This window comes from Saimiri boliviensis, chromosome 1 (genome assembly GCF_048565385.1).
Source record: "Saimiri boliviensis isolate mSaiBol1 chromosome 1, mSaiBol1.pri, whole genome shotgun sequence".
Lineage (NCBI taxonomy): Eukaryota > Metazoa > Chordata > Mammalia > Primates > Cebidae > Saimiri > Saimiri boliviensis.
Genome location: NC_133449.1, coordinates 230172182 through 230188668, shown reverse-complemented (window position 1 = coordinate 230188668; position 16487 = coordinate 230172182). Strand labels below are relative to the sequence as shown.

At 37.6% G+C, this 16487-nt stretch overlaps 1 protein-coding gene across 2 annotated transcripts in view; it reads right to left on the bottom strand.

Annotated features, from left to right (window-relative positions):
• DMGDH (dimethylglycine dehydrogenase) overlaps positions 1–16487 on the bottom strand; it is a 78664-nt gene that overhangs the window by 46812 nt on the left and 15365 nt on the right. Inside the window, exons 3-5 of one of the 2 annotated variants that reach the window (XM_039468943.2) lie at positions 10452–10550; positions 8803–8967; positions 6058–6262 (exon numbers count right to left, since the gene is read on the bottom strand). In XM_039468943.2, the coding sequence (XP_039324877.1) occupies positions 6058–6262; positions 8803–8967; positions 10452–10550 (469 nt within the window). Of the gene's footprint in view, positions 1–6057; positions 6263–8802; positions 8968–10451; positions 10577–16487 lie in introns of both variants that reach the window. The other variant, XM_074384367.1, reaches the window with a different exon arrangement.

Genomic DNA, 16487 nt, shown 5'->3' with positions numbered 1-16487 from the left:
TGTTGTTGCCCATAAGCAAAGGTAGGCAGGGAAAAAAATGACAAAAATTTATTTGGAACAAAAAATAAATAACTCAAACATACAAAATGTACAAATTTAAATTTGTGGACAGGGATGATCAGACAAAAGAGGCCCCCATGTTGCTGTGACCAACATCACAACACATAATGATAGACCTAAGAAAGCCCAACAAGCCAACTCCTCTATCCTCCAAGCCCTATTCTCCCCAAATCGTTGATGGCCCAACTCCAAAAATACAAGATTGTTCTGTTAAGCTAAAATTTGAAAATGGTTCTCCCAAAATTTGAAAACTTTGGGAGAGAGAGTTCATTAAGTTTTATCTGCTGTTTTAAAAGTTTAATCTGAATAAGTTTGTACGATCCTTTATTGTAAAGGCACAAAGGCACCAGAAGTCAAAACCAGGGAGGAAGAGGAGCCACAGGAAAGAGGAGACTGGTCTCATAAGTAGGTGGAGAGTTCCCAAGACAAATGTTTCCCACTTCACCTTAGCACAGAGATTGTCTTATTAGTTGAAGTGAATGTTATTTTTTTCATTTGCAAAAGATAGAACTGGATAATTTGTGGCCGAAAGGACCCTTGATTCTTTCCCAGGCTGACCCTTCAGTACACAGATGTGGGAGCTGAAGGGTAAGACATGCCCAAGGCCACAATGGACATCTTGTAATCACCACATCTTACTGGTTTTCTTGCTGCAGAAATACTTTATTTTAAAAATCCAAGGCACCTTCATTGTATAAAGGGATTTTAGAATCTAAAATAATAAAAATGCTTATTATTTGGCAAGGATATGCTGTTGCCTGACCTATCATTAGATGATTTTAGGGCAGGGAGTTCTATTTGCTTGTGTGCTTCATAATAATTTTGAGTGATCATTTAAATGATTACATGATCCTATTTATTTCTTTAGGGATTGCATGCTAATTTTTTAACCATTTCTGTCTCGCTGTTTTTCTGAATCTAATAAGCAATTCTGAAATCTATCCTTATGAGGTTCCAAGCTAGATGCAGACTCATCAATTATGAGTCAGTCTGGGAACCTAGACTATTTACTTGTACATATAAGTTTATTTCCATGTAACTATCTAAACCTTTCCCTTGTATTCTATTGTTTTGTTTGTTGCAATGGCTAAGTTGGTCACACTCGTATAATAAACCCAGAAATGGGTACCCATTTGCAAACCAGAAATCTAACCTGTGGGCATCAGAGCTATTTGTTGGTGTTTTGTTTTGTTTTTTTGAGACAGAGTCTCACTCTGTTGCCCAGGCTGGAGTGCAGTGGCACGATCCTGGCTCACTGCAACCTCCACCTCCTGAGTTCAAGCCATTCTCCTACCTCAGCTTCCCCAGTAGCTAGGATTACAGGCGCACACCAGCATGCCCAACGAATTTCTGTATTTTTAGTAGAGATGGGATTTCACCATTTTGACCAGGCTGATCTCCAACTCCTGACCTCAGGTAATCCACCTGCCTCAGCCTCTCAAAGTGCTGGGATCACAAGTGTAAGTCACCATGCCTGACTGCTTTGTTTTTGAGATGGGGTCTCACATTATCTCCCAGGCTGCAATGGAGTGCAGTGGCACAATCATAACTCACTGCAGCCTCGACCTCCTGGGCTCAGGTGATCCTCTCAGCCTCCTGAGAAGCTGGGACTACAGGCACATACCACAACACCTGGCTAATTTTGTATCTTTTATAGAGACAGGGTTTGCCATGTTGCCCAGGCTGATCTTAAACTCCTGGGCTCAAGGGATCTGCTCAACTCAGTCTCTTAAAGTACAAGAGTATTGGACTTTTAGTAATTTTGAGACTTAATTTATTCTTGCTAGTAGGAAGATGTGAATTACCAATGTCAGGACTGTGTATGAAAATATAGTAAAGCCACATATTCTAGTTATATCTAGTAGAACAATTTTTAAATATAAAAAATCAAAATATTTAGCCTGGCAATTCAAACTACTGCAATATCCTCAATATATTTGTTTCAATTAAAAACATAAATTGAAGAAAACAAATTCTGTCCTATTTGAACATATTTATGAATTTCTGAGTCCAACTGTTTGCTTATTAATGCACTTCATCATTAAAGTGGAAATGTATGCAGAAGTATCAAATCACTATATTACTTCAAATTCCACAGCAAGCTCTATGCTATTTACCCATAGACGTCTATGGGGCATTGTCTTCTTCCATATGTCAATCAAATTAACCTAAATGTAGCTAGAGTTACACTTCAGCTCCTGCCTGATCACCCATTAAGTTCAAAGGGAAGAGAGCCAAATGTGGAAGACTCATTCTAAATCTACCACTATCACCTGAAACACAACTGAAAAGTCAAAAAATGACTAGTGGAAATGGCTTTCATTTTTTAAAAATGCAGTGATTAATAAAAATGAGGTTAAAATGCAGGGTGAAGGTTCATGGACAAGTTTACTTCTACTAGATGGCTTATATGATGACAATGATGGCTTCATGCTTTGACACAGAGCATAAGGCAAAATTAAGCAATTCTTTTTGGCTGAACACCGAGCTTCATGTCAGCATAACACAATCACATTTCTGATTTGCCATCTTAGGGAAATTCTTAAGTAAATTTTACAAAGTTATCTCAGACTTACTGAGTCAATTGGAAATTAGGTAAAGAAAAATGTTCAGCACTATGCATAGAAAAGCCTGCATCATAATAACTAGCACCTGCCCATGTGCCTGAGCTGCACCTGAGAGAAAGGGTAGAGTGAAGCCAATCTGGAAAGCTTCAGTAACTAAAGGCAACTTAGACTACTGCCCATCAAGAGGTCAGGAGCGTCAGAAACTTCCCCAGTTCTGCTAGCTCAAGAATACAGTCATTATATACTCTCTTCTGTAGAAACATCTGTACAATAGTGTTTTTTCAAAGATTTTCTTGCAAATCATCTGGTACAGACAGTACAGTACCTGGAGTAGTTATTTAAAATGCAGCTTCTGAGTCACTGCCCAGACCACCTGACTTAGAATCCATCTGAAGCTTGGGAAACTTCCCAAGATGATTGCTATGCACACGAGCTTGATAACCAAGCTCTTTGGGAAGTCAATTTACCAGCACAGTGGGTGCTGGATTCTGCACCCACTCTGCTAGTAAATTGGAAAAGAAAGGAGTTGGGCAACCTTAAGTCTGGTACCAAGAAGCTATCATAACCTGATGCTAGCATCTCCCAGACTACGGCATGGAATATCAAGGAAATAATTGCAATAATCATAATAATTATTATACCTAATTTGTAGTGCTTTCTACCTGGTAAGCCCTGCTCTGGGCACTTTACATAATTAGCTTATTTACTATCTATAATAACTTTTCAAGATGGGGACTATTATCCCCGTTTTACAAATAAGTAACTTGCCTAAGTCACTCAGTTGGCAATGTGTCCCTGGGCCACAGAGCACCACTGCCATGGACAATGCCAGAAACACATCATTTGACAAATTTTTACTCATAGATTTTTTTTTTAATGGATACCCTGAAGACCCAGCAGCCTTTACATCTTTTTCATTCTGGTTGTATTTCCAAGTCCATATCCTGGTTCCTTTAATCAGATTTCAGTGCTGGTCTCAGGGCCTTGCCTGAATTTGGGAGATACCCTGGTCACACTGAGAAACTGGGGGAAACATTCCACCAGCCTCACACTGTCTGCTTATTTTATTATAGCATGATGTCTTCTGCTGATGGTTGGTTTTATTCATAAAATTGATCTTTGTTAGCTTCAGTTCTGGAAGGGAGCATATACAAACTTTTGTTCTCAATTACTGAGGGTTACCCTTTGGGGGATCTTCTATCCTTTAAGTAAAGAATTTTTGAAAACAGACTTACAGATAATTAAACACACACACACACACACACACACACACACACACACACACAGCCCTCCACACGTCCTGTGGACTACTAATATGTAATCAGTTAGATTTTCTTGCTAACTTTTGCCCAATGAAGAAAAGAGATGGAGGAGAAAAAGAAAAAAAAAAAGATTAGGGAGCAGAGATCTGATGTGAATGAGATAAAGAACTGAGATAGGCTACTTCTCACGAGTTTCAGCAAGGGGCTGTCTGGAGTTACCACGAAAAGGGAGTGGAAGTGGCTAGGCAAAAAGCAAAAGAAAAAAGAAAAACGGAGGAATTACCACTCTATGCGGCACCACACTGTCATAACTTCAGGGACTTGTTTTCCGTGCCAGCATGAGAAAGCTGTTCTCAAGGACCTCCTGCCCCTGCCCTCCTGCACCCCATCACCCCACAAGATTTCACAGATGCAGAGAAAGCTTCATCTGGTAACCAGAGTAATAGGTTTCAGTCAGATCTTTTTAGAGATCATTCTATCTTCCTCTTCACTGATTCCTTATTTGTTAAACTATGTGGTTTAGAAAAAAAAAAATATTACAATGACAATTCATTATGTACATGTGTTTATGCATTTTAGGAAAACAATGAATAAATGTACTAAATTAAGGTCTTCTATGTTATTTCTCAAAATGTCAATTAAGAATATATGATTGCCTAAAATACTGCATTGAGAAAAATGGTGGGGCTTTGTCCAAGCCCATCTGAAATGAGTATGGCAATTGATTAGCTACAGGCGCTGGATGTAGAAATCTCAGTATATTACTTTAGTATTTGCTATCATGATGAAAACAGGCAAATGTTTTTAGGGCCTGAATTCATGAGACTATAGAAAAAGTTGCAAAATAACAAAGAATCCTTGCTACTTGGAAAAAAAGTCCGAATTAGTTTATGGCCTTAAGCTTTCTGACAGAATTTAGACCAGAGATGCCTAAGGACATTAAGAGAGGATAGTATCAGATGGAGACTGAAAGTGAGGCTCAAAAACAAAGCAATGCTGTTTTGTGCCACTGCTCTTATTTTTTAGGCAAGTCATTTTATATCATGCAAATTTCTAATTATATTAAAGAAAGCATGAGATTTGTATGCTTTTCAAATAGGAGGCATGGGTGAGAGAAATTCGGAAGTAACTACTTTAGACTCTTAAATATTGAAGACATGACTTTTTTTCTAGAACCACTAAAAATGCTTTGCAAAAAATAATATCAATCAAAAGTTACAATACAGAGGAAAGAATCATAAGGGTATGGGTTTCTGGCTTGTCCTCATGGGATATCATTTGATATGATAAATAATAAAGATTGTTTTCATTTTATAATTTAAGCAAGAACTCAAACCCAGTCACTGCCTTATGCTTATTTTAGGTTTTATATTTATAGAAAAATATAAACTATTATCGCAGTTTAGATTATACAAGCATTTTCACTATAATTTATTTTGCATGCGTGATAGTTGAAAATGACTTGACATACAATTAACCTCTTAGAAAGTGTATTAACTCAAGAATCAAAAGGCCCAGATCCCAGCCCGGACTCTGATGTAACAAGCTCTGCCTGCCGCTTGGTCAGGTAACATGACCCTTTTGGACCTTGCCTCTTCAAATGGAAAATAAGCGTGTTGTTGGATTATCCCAAATATTCCTTTTGGCTTCACTACTCTGAGGCCAAACTGTATCAGAACAATATTATGAAATATGTTTAATAACGTTCTAGAAGGAAAAGGGTTTAAAAAGTTTTTGACTAGAGTCAAAAGTCATCAGAAATCGATGAGAGAGAACAAAAGTGATCAAATCTGCCCTAAAAAGCAAATTGGAAACAAAGAGAATGCTTATGAATTTCAACAATAGAATTTGGTTATTAATATAGAGAAACAGTGAATATAGGAAAGAAAAAGAAGCATCATTTGGAAAAACACAATCTGGAGCAAAATAAAATGCACAATGTAGAAAATAAGCAACTTTTTATGCATAGCCAAGGACAGAGTTATAGTGCATCCACCAACAGCAAAGTGATGGAGGGAGGGCTTTGTAACAGAAACAGACAAAATGTTTAACTTGGGAGCATGACAGTGCTTCATGACAACATCCATAGTATGAAACATTATGGCTAAACATCTTCTTTCTTTGGCACTTGGAAAAAAACACGAATTTCAAAAAAACGATATGCTTACCTGCAGCATTCACAATTCTTTTTGCTCTCATAGACCCCTGTGGTGTTTCAACGTCCCATGTTCCATCTGACCTGGGTTTCAGAGAAGTTACTGGTGCAGGATATTTTAAAAGGGCACCATATTTCCTAGCTCCAGCAGCCAGGGCCATAGTTAGAGAATAAGGATCAATGTGACCATCTCCAGGATTATACAATCCAGCTAAAACCTGAACCAATCATAGCAGAGTCAATATTCAAACAAATATATACTTATTACTCAGTAAAAATATATCTTGCTAGCAAACATTTAGTAAAACTGGGCTTTAAAAGTGTTTCTTTATCTGGCAAGTGACTGGGTCCCTGAAGACTTCATGAAAAAAAGCCACCATTCAAGTCCTAGACTGCTGAAAAGAAAAAGAAATAAACTTCTGTCTTTTTTTATGCCTTCTTATTTTGGTTTCTGACATTTGAAGCCAAATCTAATTCTAACTGACATGCCAATTATAATTTATATTTAATTATTTAATACTGTTATTAAATCCACATGTTAAATAATATATCTGGTGTCAGGAAATTTATGTTTGATTCAATCATTCAACAACTAATTCTTGAATATCTACTTTGTGTTAGGGCTTCAGGCAAGGTACTGCGGGGAAAACAAAGAATGAAACTCAGATGAGATGGGTTGATAGAATGATTAGTGAAGTATTATATAGAGGTCTCATCTATTCAACAAAAATCGGCTGAGCACCAAATACAAGCAAGGAGCTTTTGTCAAATGTCTTTTCTGAATCTATTGAAATAATTGTGTGGTTTTGTCCTTTATTCTATTAATGTGGTATTGTTATATTGATTAATTTTTAGAAGTAAAACCAACCCTGCATTCCTGAAATACATTTCATTTGGTCATACTGTATAATCTGTTTTAGATGTTGCTGAATTCAGTTTGCTAGTATTTTGTTGATGATTTTTGTATCTGTGTTCATAAGGGATACCAGTCTTTCTTTTTTTGGAATGCCTTTATTTTGTTATCATACTGGACTCATAGAATGAGTTGAGAGGTATTCACTTTTCTATTTTGGAAGAGTTTGTGAAAGATTGATATTAAGTCTTCTCTAAATATCTGGTAAAATTAACCAGTGAAGTCATCCAGGCCTGGGCTTTTCTTTGTGGGAAGTTTTTGATTATGAATTCAATCCTTTCATTTATTATAAGTCTTGTGCAAGGGACTTTTTATTTTAAGGGATTTTACATTTCTAAAAGCTTCCAAATGTCACACTGGTGTTTTATAATGGATACGACCTTGTTGTAGTGATCCCACATCTGTTCGGTTTGGTACCCTGTCCCAGATGCAGAGGATACCCTTCACATATATTCCCATTGCTTAATGAATGCCCTTGAGAAAAATGTATGATAGTGAGGTGTTCCAGCAAAGCATTCAGGATTGACATATAAACAAATATAAGTATACCCTTACTGGTAGTGAAGGTAAAATTTCAATGCAGACAGTGCAGTGCAGTGCAATGCCAATCTGCCATTACACTGGTGTCACACACAACTACAGACAAGGGAGGGCCAGCAGCCTGAGAAGACTCACAAGCACAAACAACCCTAGCACTCAGGTCAATGATATGAACCCTCAGAGACTGGAATTACTGCAGTGGCCACCAGCAAGGAAATAAGCATGTGCTTCTCCAACAGCTCCATCTAATACATTTGGGCAGTATGTATAAGGCAAGGGAGTCAGAGAGCCTGGGTTCAAATCTCCACTCCAGCTTTCTAGTGAATGAACTTTGGCTTACTATGTAAACTGTCTAAGCTACATGTCCTGTTTAACAGTAATATATCCCTCATAACATAGATATAGATAAAATTTTTTTATTTTTATCTTTTAAATTTTAGAAATAGGCCCCTACTTTGTTGCCCAGGCTGGAGTGCAGTAGTGTAATCATAGCTCACTGTAACCTGGAACTTCTGGGCTCAAGAGATCTTCCTGCCTCAGCCTCCCAAGGAGCTAGGACTACAGATGGAGTCCTACTACCCCACACTCAGCTAATTGTGTGTGTGTGTGTGTGTGTGTGTGTAGAGACGAGGTCTTGCTATGTTGCTCAAGCTGATCTTGAACCCCTGGCCTCAAGCAATTCCCCCATCTTGGCCTTACCACATGCTGGGATTACAGGAGTGAGCCATGGCACCTGGCCTACCTCATAATATTTTTGTGAAGATTATATGAAATTATGCATGTAAGGACTTAGCATAGTAACCAGTACATAAATATGTGCTATAGTGTTAGTCATTTTTATTGTTATTCAAAAAGAATTATTACCCAGCAGGAAATCACTAAATTTCATGTCAAGTAGATTCTCTCAGGCAAATGTGGTATAAATCTAGATTCATACCTGGCACAGAGTCTGTAAGGGAAGTATAGCTATAAGCTAGGTGCTGTTTGTAGAGCAATGTACCGTGGTATTTCTTAATTTGATTTTTAAAATATTTTAATCCCACAGTCTTTCTAGACATTTATCATATCGGGTTATCATTCTCTCTCCAGTTCTCAAACAGAAGGTTTGTGTATGAAAACCCTTACATCTGGGAGACACAATAATGGAAAGGTGTTGAAAATGTTTAATCAGTTGTCAGAGGTGAAAAAGTAACAAGATTTATCATTACCTTTTTATATGTCATTTAAATTATTAATTCTTCTTAATAACTTTTTCTAATTTTAACTTAAGTCAACAAATGGTAAAAATGCCCTTCAGATAAATACCTTATTCATGTTGAGTAAAGGGAACATCTCTTGAATTTTTTCAGGTTCAATGATATACTGTTCTGTTGCATGCCAACCAGTCCGAGTCATTTGATATTTAAATTCGTCTACCCTTACAGGGGTTGTAGCAAGTCTGATACTACCTGGCTGATGGAATCCCACCACCTGTGACAGTAATTCCAATAAAAGCATATAAATAAGTCATTATTTAGTACTCAAACATGGCTCTGCTCCAGTAAAATGAAAATGTAGTGGTACAAAAAGATTTATTATGAGTGAAAGAAATAACTATTAAAATATTTGCATCTTATTAAAAGACACTCATTCAGCAGCTACTGTCTTTACTAAGTGCCTCTTCCATGCCAGGCACTATTCTAAGCCCCACAAATGTCGGGGTGAACAAGACAGGCAAAGACTCTGCCTAAATGGCATTTACACCCCAAAGTTGAAGACAGACAACTAATAGCAAAATTACAGTAGCATGGAATGAGGATTAATGTTCAGAGTGAAAAAAACCGTATGAAAAAGAGAAAGACAAAAAATTATGGAGAAATTATTTAGAATCAAAATGTTGCAATGCTTAGATTGTCTGAATTTTAAATATTTATTTGACATTTATTAAAGTCCTTCAGTTTGCCAAGCACTCAGTTACAGAGATAAAAGGTATAGCCCTTGCCCTGAAGTTACTCATCATCTGTAGGGAGGACTAACAAGTAAATCAACAATTGCAATAGAGAGAGATTCAAGTTATGAGAGGTGTGCACAAATGCTCTGAGAACCAAGAGATGGGACCTCCAGCTTTGACCTGCTTAGCAAGCAGGAAAAGTCAAGGAAGGCTTCTCAAAGGGGATGACCCCAGAGAAGGTGGGTACTAAAGATGGGGCCAGGGGGAATGTTGTTTCAGAGGAAGCAGCAGAAAACAGAACACAACACAAACAAAAAGCAGTGATCTGAGACAGCTCAGCACATTCCAAAACTATATGTTATTGAGAGTAGCTGAAGCAGATAAGCAGAGGGAAGAGCGGCAAAAGAAACTGTTGGAACAGCAGGCAGAGGTCAGCTGACAAAGGTCATGTTCCTAAGGCCATGCTAATCCTTTGGCTTTGTCCAGTAGACTGTGGGGAGCCATTAGATGGTTTAGGCAAGGGAAGTGGCATGGAAAATGTGAGCAGACCTCAGTCTTAGCCTATGGATACTCTTTTGCCTGCCATTTTATCTTGAGAGTGTGAGTAAATACGAGAAGGGATAAAAATGAAAGTGAGGGGCTTTTATGAAGTACCATTCGAAGGCATGTGACAATCTGGCATATACTATTGTAAGATGCTGTGCAATAGGATTGCTGAAAGACTCTGTTTTCTTAGTTTCTAGACATAGTAACTGTCTAAAGATACTTTTGAAAGCTGCTTTTTATTCTTTCTTCATTTAAAAAATAAAGAATGCTTTATGACACAAATAATATACGTTGAGAAATTAAGCTGAGCAAATTCTAGAGGTTAAAATTAAGCTAAGCGAACTCTAGAGGTTCTTACCTTAAACTCTCATCATATTTAAGCACCACACAGTGATACACAATGACGCATCAAAATCCTCTGGAAATCTTACATGTTTCTGAGAGGCCGACCTAACAGTTTCAAGTTAAATGCATTTACCTGCCCAGTTTCTTCTTCCAATTTCTTATAAAGTTTGATGCTGTCATAATGTATTTTCTTCAAGTTTATTCCAGGATGAAAATAAGTTGTTAAACCTGCCTTAAAAGCAAAGAGGAAAAGAAACACTGAAAAAAATTAACATTCTCAAAATGTTGACAGTTTATCTGTTAAACAATAATCTAATGCTGGAAAGAAACTGAGAAGCACCAGCCAGTCCTTTGGGATGAGAACACATCAGCACCAGTCTGTGCACACGGGAGCATCAGGCTCATGACAGGTTTTAAGAAGCAATGTGAACTGTGTGAGTAAAGTGAGAGCTAGCCAACAAACATACATGATAAGTGTCTGAAAGTTAACATGGGAAAGGTTGTATAGAGATTCAAAAATGCTATGATTTAGACGGATGGTTTAGGACTACATGCTATTATGAAGAATACGGGGGAGGCCGGGCACGGTGGCTCACGCCTGTAATCCCAACACTTTGGGAGACTGAGGCAGGTAGATTACCTGAGGTCAGGAGTTCGAGACCAGCCTGGCTAACATGGAGAAACTCTGTCTCTTCTAAAAACACAAAAATTTAGTCAGGCATGGTGGTGGGCACCTGTAATTCCAGCTACTTTGGAGGCTGAGGTGGGAGAATCGCTTCAACCTGGGAGGCAGAGGTTGCAGTGAACTGAGATAGTGCCATTGCACTCCAGCCTGGGTGACAGAGTGAGATTCTGTGTCAAAAAAAAAAAAAAGTATGGGGGAATGGCATATGATGTGGACCAACGCCAGCAAAACATACGTGTGTTGCCTTAAGTAGAAGGACCATGGACTAACAGGATCTTCTATGACCCAGTCTCCACCCTTCTCTTAAATGGAGCAGCCCTCCTGTCCCTTTCCCAGAATTGCAAAATTTAAGAATTAGAAAATTCCTTACCACTGGAGCCTGATGAATAGGTGAACAGACTTTTGTCAAAACTTAACCTGTTTGATGTGCACATAGGTGATACACTGCAAATCTTTGTTGAATAAATACTGATTGATTAGTCTCAGAAAAAAAAAAGTATCTAAATATTAGCTACACTAAAACCCCTTTTCTCAAATCTGGCAGATGCAATGTGGAATCCAGACAAATAATTCTAAGCAAGTATATGATGCAGGTTTCTCTCAAGTGTCTGGGCCCTCACTGGGCAGCTAATTTATTCTGGAAAGCTCATCAGAACACAATCTGTTCACAATAAAATCTACTTAGGAGTATTTATAAGGTACTCCTATGGTAGTGGTGGGCATTTGGTCCTCTGGAATTCAAATACTCCATCAATCATCCTTTAGAACCAAAACCCTGGGGCTTCCATCTAGCACTTGTTCAAGCATCTGGACATACCCATGGCTTTTTTTTTTTTTTTTTTTTTTTTAAGAAAAACCCTGCCCCAGCTGATAGGTCATCCAGTAGCACAGCTCCATGTGGAAGTAGAGAAGGGATTCCATTACACGGCAACTGTAAGTCAGGCTCTTCCACTTCATGGTTAAACATGTTCTGCTTCTTCTACATGTTGGTATCCAGTGTGCATACCAACTTTTCTGGTTCAATAATAGAGAATCCCTGGCCTTCAGGTATCTGCTAGTGACCCCTATTTTGTCTTCAACGTATCTCCTATGTATAATTATATTGAGAAATCTGATCATCACAAGCACTGGCCTAGGGTACTGATCTGCATTCACTCCTCAAGATCCTCTAAGCTTTATATGTGAGTTAAGCTAGACCACTGGAAAGTTATCTATCTACACTACACAATCCTCTTCCTCACTCCAGAAATTTTAAGTTATTTTCTTTCATTTGAAAAGGTCACATTGGTTCATTTTTTAAAAACTCTTACTGAAGACATTTAGCCCAATGTACATTGCGTAGGTAACAAATTCTTTTAGAAATCTGTGGTCAAGGAAAAGTTAGTCTCCCTTACTGCAACTGTATACTTATTTCTACCAAACAATTGACAACTACCCTCTTTTCCCTGCTGCTACAATAGTCAGAAGTAAGATATGGACTCAATTTTCTCATCAGACATAAAATTACTTAATTTTTATACCTTTTCTTTTACATATTGGCTTTAAAAAATCTGTGTTTAAAATTTGGGGCCACCCAGATTAGTGTTTCCATTTAAATTATTTGAAAGTGACATTGCACATGGTATCTATTGTGAAGTGCTAGGCCTGAATATAAAGACAGTACAGTGTTTTTCTCTTCTCTGACTTCAACAAGAACATATTAAATGAGAAGTTTGAAAGAAGGCAAACTACATTGTTCTTTTCACTCAAGATTTTATAGCGTGATTGAGGTTATGAAACATTCATATATGAAACATTTAAATCAAGGGTAAATGATTGAGTGCCAGACACATAGTAACTATGAAACTAAGTAAAGAAGATGCCAGGAAGGTCACAGAAGGCATAGGAAAGGGGTTTAGCTATCATTTAGAGAAAGTGATTATAGTTGGTGAAGGTAAGAGAGGGACGATAAAACAGAGATATAATCATTAAGAATTACTAACTCTCTATTTATAAATTCTTTTTATAACCCTTTATGAATTCTTATAACCCTTTATTTATAAATTCTTAACAAATTAAGAATTTATAAATCTTTGTTGATATAAATAAATCAGTAAGAGCAGAAAAAGCTCTTCCTTAGACTGACAATTAATAAGTATAAAAGGAATGATAGAGTTAGAAAATTCATCACTGGATGCTAAATAATGGGCAGTATAATGGATGCTAACTAGTGCTTCCCCTAACTCTTTTACAATCCTCCCTGCTCTCAGAAGCCTCTACTACCTCAAAAAGTCCAGTGACTGATCTCAAACCATCCTATATTCCAAGGGCTCCAAATCTTTCACTCATATATTTACACCCAATACCAAGTTTTCAACATCACCACTAAAATATGCATATTTCTTTCCTTACATGTGATATATAAATATTAATAGACATCATAAACACACAAAACAACTTAGAATAAGTGAAGAACTCAAAATATTTTTTTATTTTATGTATTGTGTAGAAAAGCTTTTGAATATGAAACTTATTAAGAACATTTTAGAGAGGGCTATGTGATTAATACATTTCATTATTTAAATATCCATGCTACATTAACATTTGTAAGAGCAACGTGAAGGCCTCGTTCTGGTTTTATGCTATTTTGAGACTGCTTTTACTGGCTGCGTAGCTGCAGAAGACACCACTCAGTGATGCAAAGACCCAGGTGAAAGAAGACGCGATTGGCTGTGTCTCTGCATCCTGACACCCCTTCCTCCACCTCAGTCAACACCCACACAAAGGTTTCTCTTCGCATTTCACTACGACATTTCATGCTCTTGTGTCTGCCAGTTGTTGTTACAAACTAGTTGGAAGGTATTGTTATTTTTTTGTATGTTAAGTAAATGGAAACAAATCCTATTGAAACTCTTCATTTAGAGAAATTTTAAATGGGCTAAAAATTTATTTTTCACATACATGAGAGTTTTCCTATGTGACACATATCATTTTGGGGCAGAAAACCTAATAATACCAACATTTCCAAACTTCCCTTTTCAAAATGCTGTCTTCCCAACAGGATTATTTTGCAAAAGGCAATTATTTCTCACTTACTGAAAGCATCACTTTTACTGTAAAGGGACGGGCTGCATCTATTTTTTTAAATATATAATCTGCTATGTAGAAATGACTGGCAGCCATTTGCATTCACAACTCTTTTAACTACTGCTAGTAGATAGCCAACAACCTCTATGTAATACAACACTCTAAAGTTCACCCCTCTCCCTTTCATCACACATTATACACACACACACACACACACACACACACACACACACACACATATACACACACACATATATTATTGTACTTTAGGTTCTGGGGTACATGTGTAGGTCATGCAGAATTGTTGCATAGATACATACATGGTGAGGTGGTTTGCTGCCTTCATCTCACCATTATCTATATCTGGTATTTCTCCCCACGTTATCTCTCCCCACCCTCCCCATTCCCCACTGTCCTTCCCCTAGCCCCCCAAAACTGACCACAGTGTGTGATGCTCCCCTCTCTGTGTTCATGTGTTCTAATTGTTCAACACCCACCTATGAGTGATAACAATTCAATGTTTGGTTTTCTGTTCTTGTGCCAGTTTGCTGAGAATGATGGTTTCCAGATTCATCCATGTCCCTATGAAGGACACAAACTCATCATTTTTTATGGCTGCATAGTATACCATGGTATATATGTGCCACATTTTCTTTATCCACTCTATCATTGATGGACATTTGGGTTGGTTCCAGGTCTTTGCTATTGTAAACGGTGCCACAATAAACATACATGTGCATGTGTCTTTATAATAGAACAATTTATAATTCTTTGAGTATATACCCAGTAATGGGATTGTTGGGTCAAATGGTATTTCTAGATCTAGGTCCTTGAGGAATTGCCACACTGTCTTCCACAATGGTTGTACTAACTTACACTCCCACCAACAGTGTAAAAGTGTTCCTGTTTCTCCACATCCTCTCCAGCAACTGTTGTCTCCAGATTTTTTAAAGATCGCCATTCGAACTGGCATGAGATGGTATCTCAATGTGGTTTTGATTTGCATTTCTATAATGACCAGTGATGATGAGCATTTTTTCATGTTTGTTGCCCTCATAGATGTCTTTTGTAAAGTGTCTGTTGTTATCCTTCGCCCACTTTTGAATGGGTTTGCTTGTTTTTTTTCTTATAAATCTGTTTTAGTTCTTTGTAGATTCTGAATATTAGCCCTTTGTCAGATGGGTAGATTGCAAAAATTTTTTCCCATTCTGTTGGTTGCTGGTTCACTCTAGTGATTGTTTCCTTTGCTGTACAGAAGCTGTGGAGTTTAATGAGATCCCGTTTGTCTAATTTGGCTTTTGTTGCCATTGCTTTTGGTGTTTTAGTATGAAGTCCTTGCCTATGCCTATGTTCTGAATGGTTTTGCCTAGGTTTTCTTCTAGGGTTTTTATGGCATTAGGTCTTATGTTTAGATTTTCAGTCTATCTGGAGTTAATTTTAGTGTAAGGTGTCAGGAAAGGGTCCAGTTTCAGCTTTCTGCACATTGCTAGCCAGTTTTTCTAACACCATTTATTAAACAGGGAATCGTTTCCCCATTCCTTGTTTTTCTCAGGTTTGTCAAAGATCAGATGATTGTAAATGTGTGGTGTTGCTTCTGAGGCCTCTGTTCTGTTCCATTGGTCTATGTCTCTGTTTTGGTACCAGTACCATGCTGTTTTGATTACTGTGGCCTTGTAGTAGAGTTTGAAGTCAGGCAGCATGATGCCTCCAGCTTTGTTCTTTTTGCTTAGGATTGTTGTGGCTATGCGGGCTCTCTTTTGGTTCCATTTGAAGTTTAAGGTGGTTTTTCCCAGTTCTGTGAAGAAGGTCATGGTAGCTTGATGGGGATAGCGTTGAATCTATAAATTACTTTAGACAGTATGGCCATTTTCATGACGTTGATTCTTCCCAACTATGAGCATGGAATGTGTTTCCATCTGTTTGTGTCCTCTCTGATTTTATTGAGCAGTGGTTTGTAGTTCTCCTTGAAGAGGTCCTTTATATCCTTTGTTAGTTGTATTCCTGGGTATTTTATGCTCTTTGTAGCAATTGTGAATGGGAGTTCACTTTTGATTTGGCTCCTTGTCTGTTATTGACGTATAGAAATGCTTGTGATTTCTGCACATTGATTTAGTATCCTGAGAGTTTGCTGAAGTTGCTTATCAGTTTCAGGAGATTTGGGGCTGAGATGATGGAGTGTTCTAAATATACAATCATGTCATCTGCAAATAGAGACAATTTGGCTTCCTCTTTTCCTAATTGAATATCCTTTATTTCTTTTTCTTGCCTGATTGCTCTGGCTAGAACTTCCAATACTGTATTGAATAGGAGTGGTAAGAGATGGCATTCTTTTCTTGTGCCAGATTGCAAAGTGTCTTTTGCTTCCAGTTTTTGCCCATTCAGTATGATATTGGCTGTGGGTTTGTCATAAATAGCTTT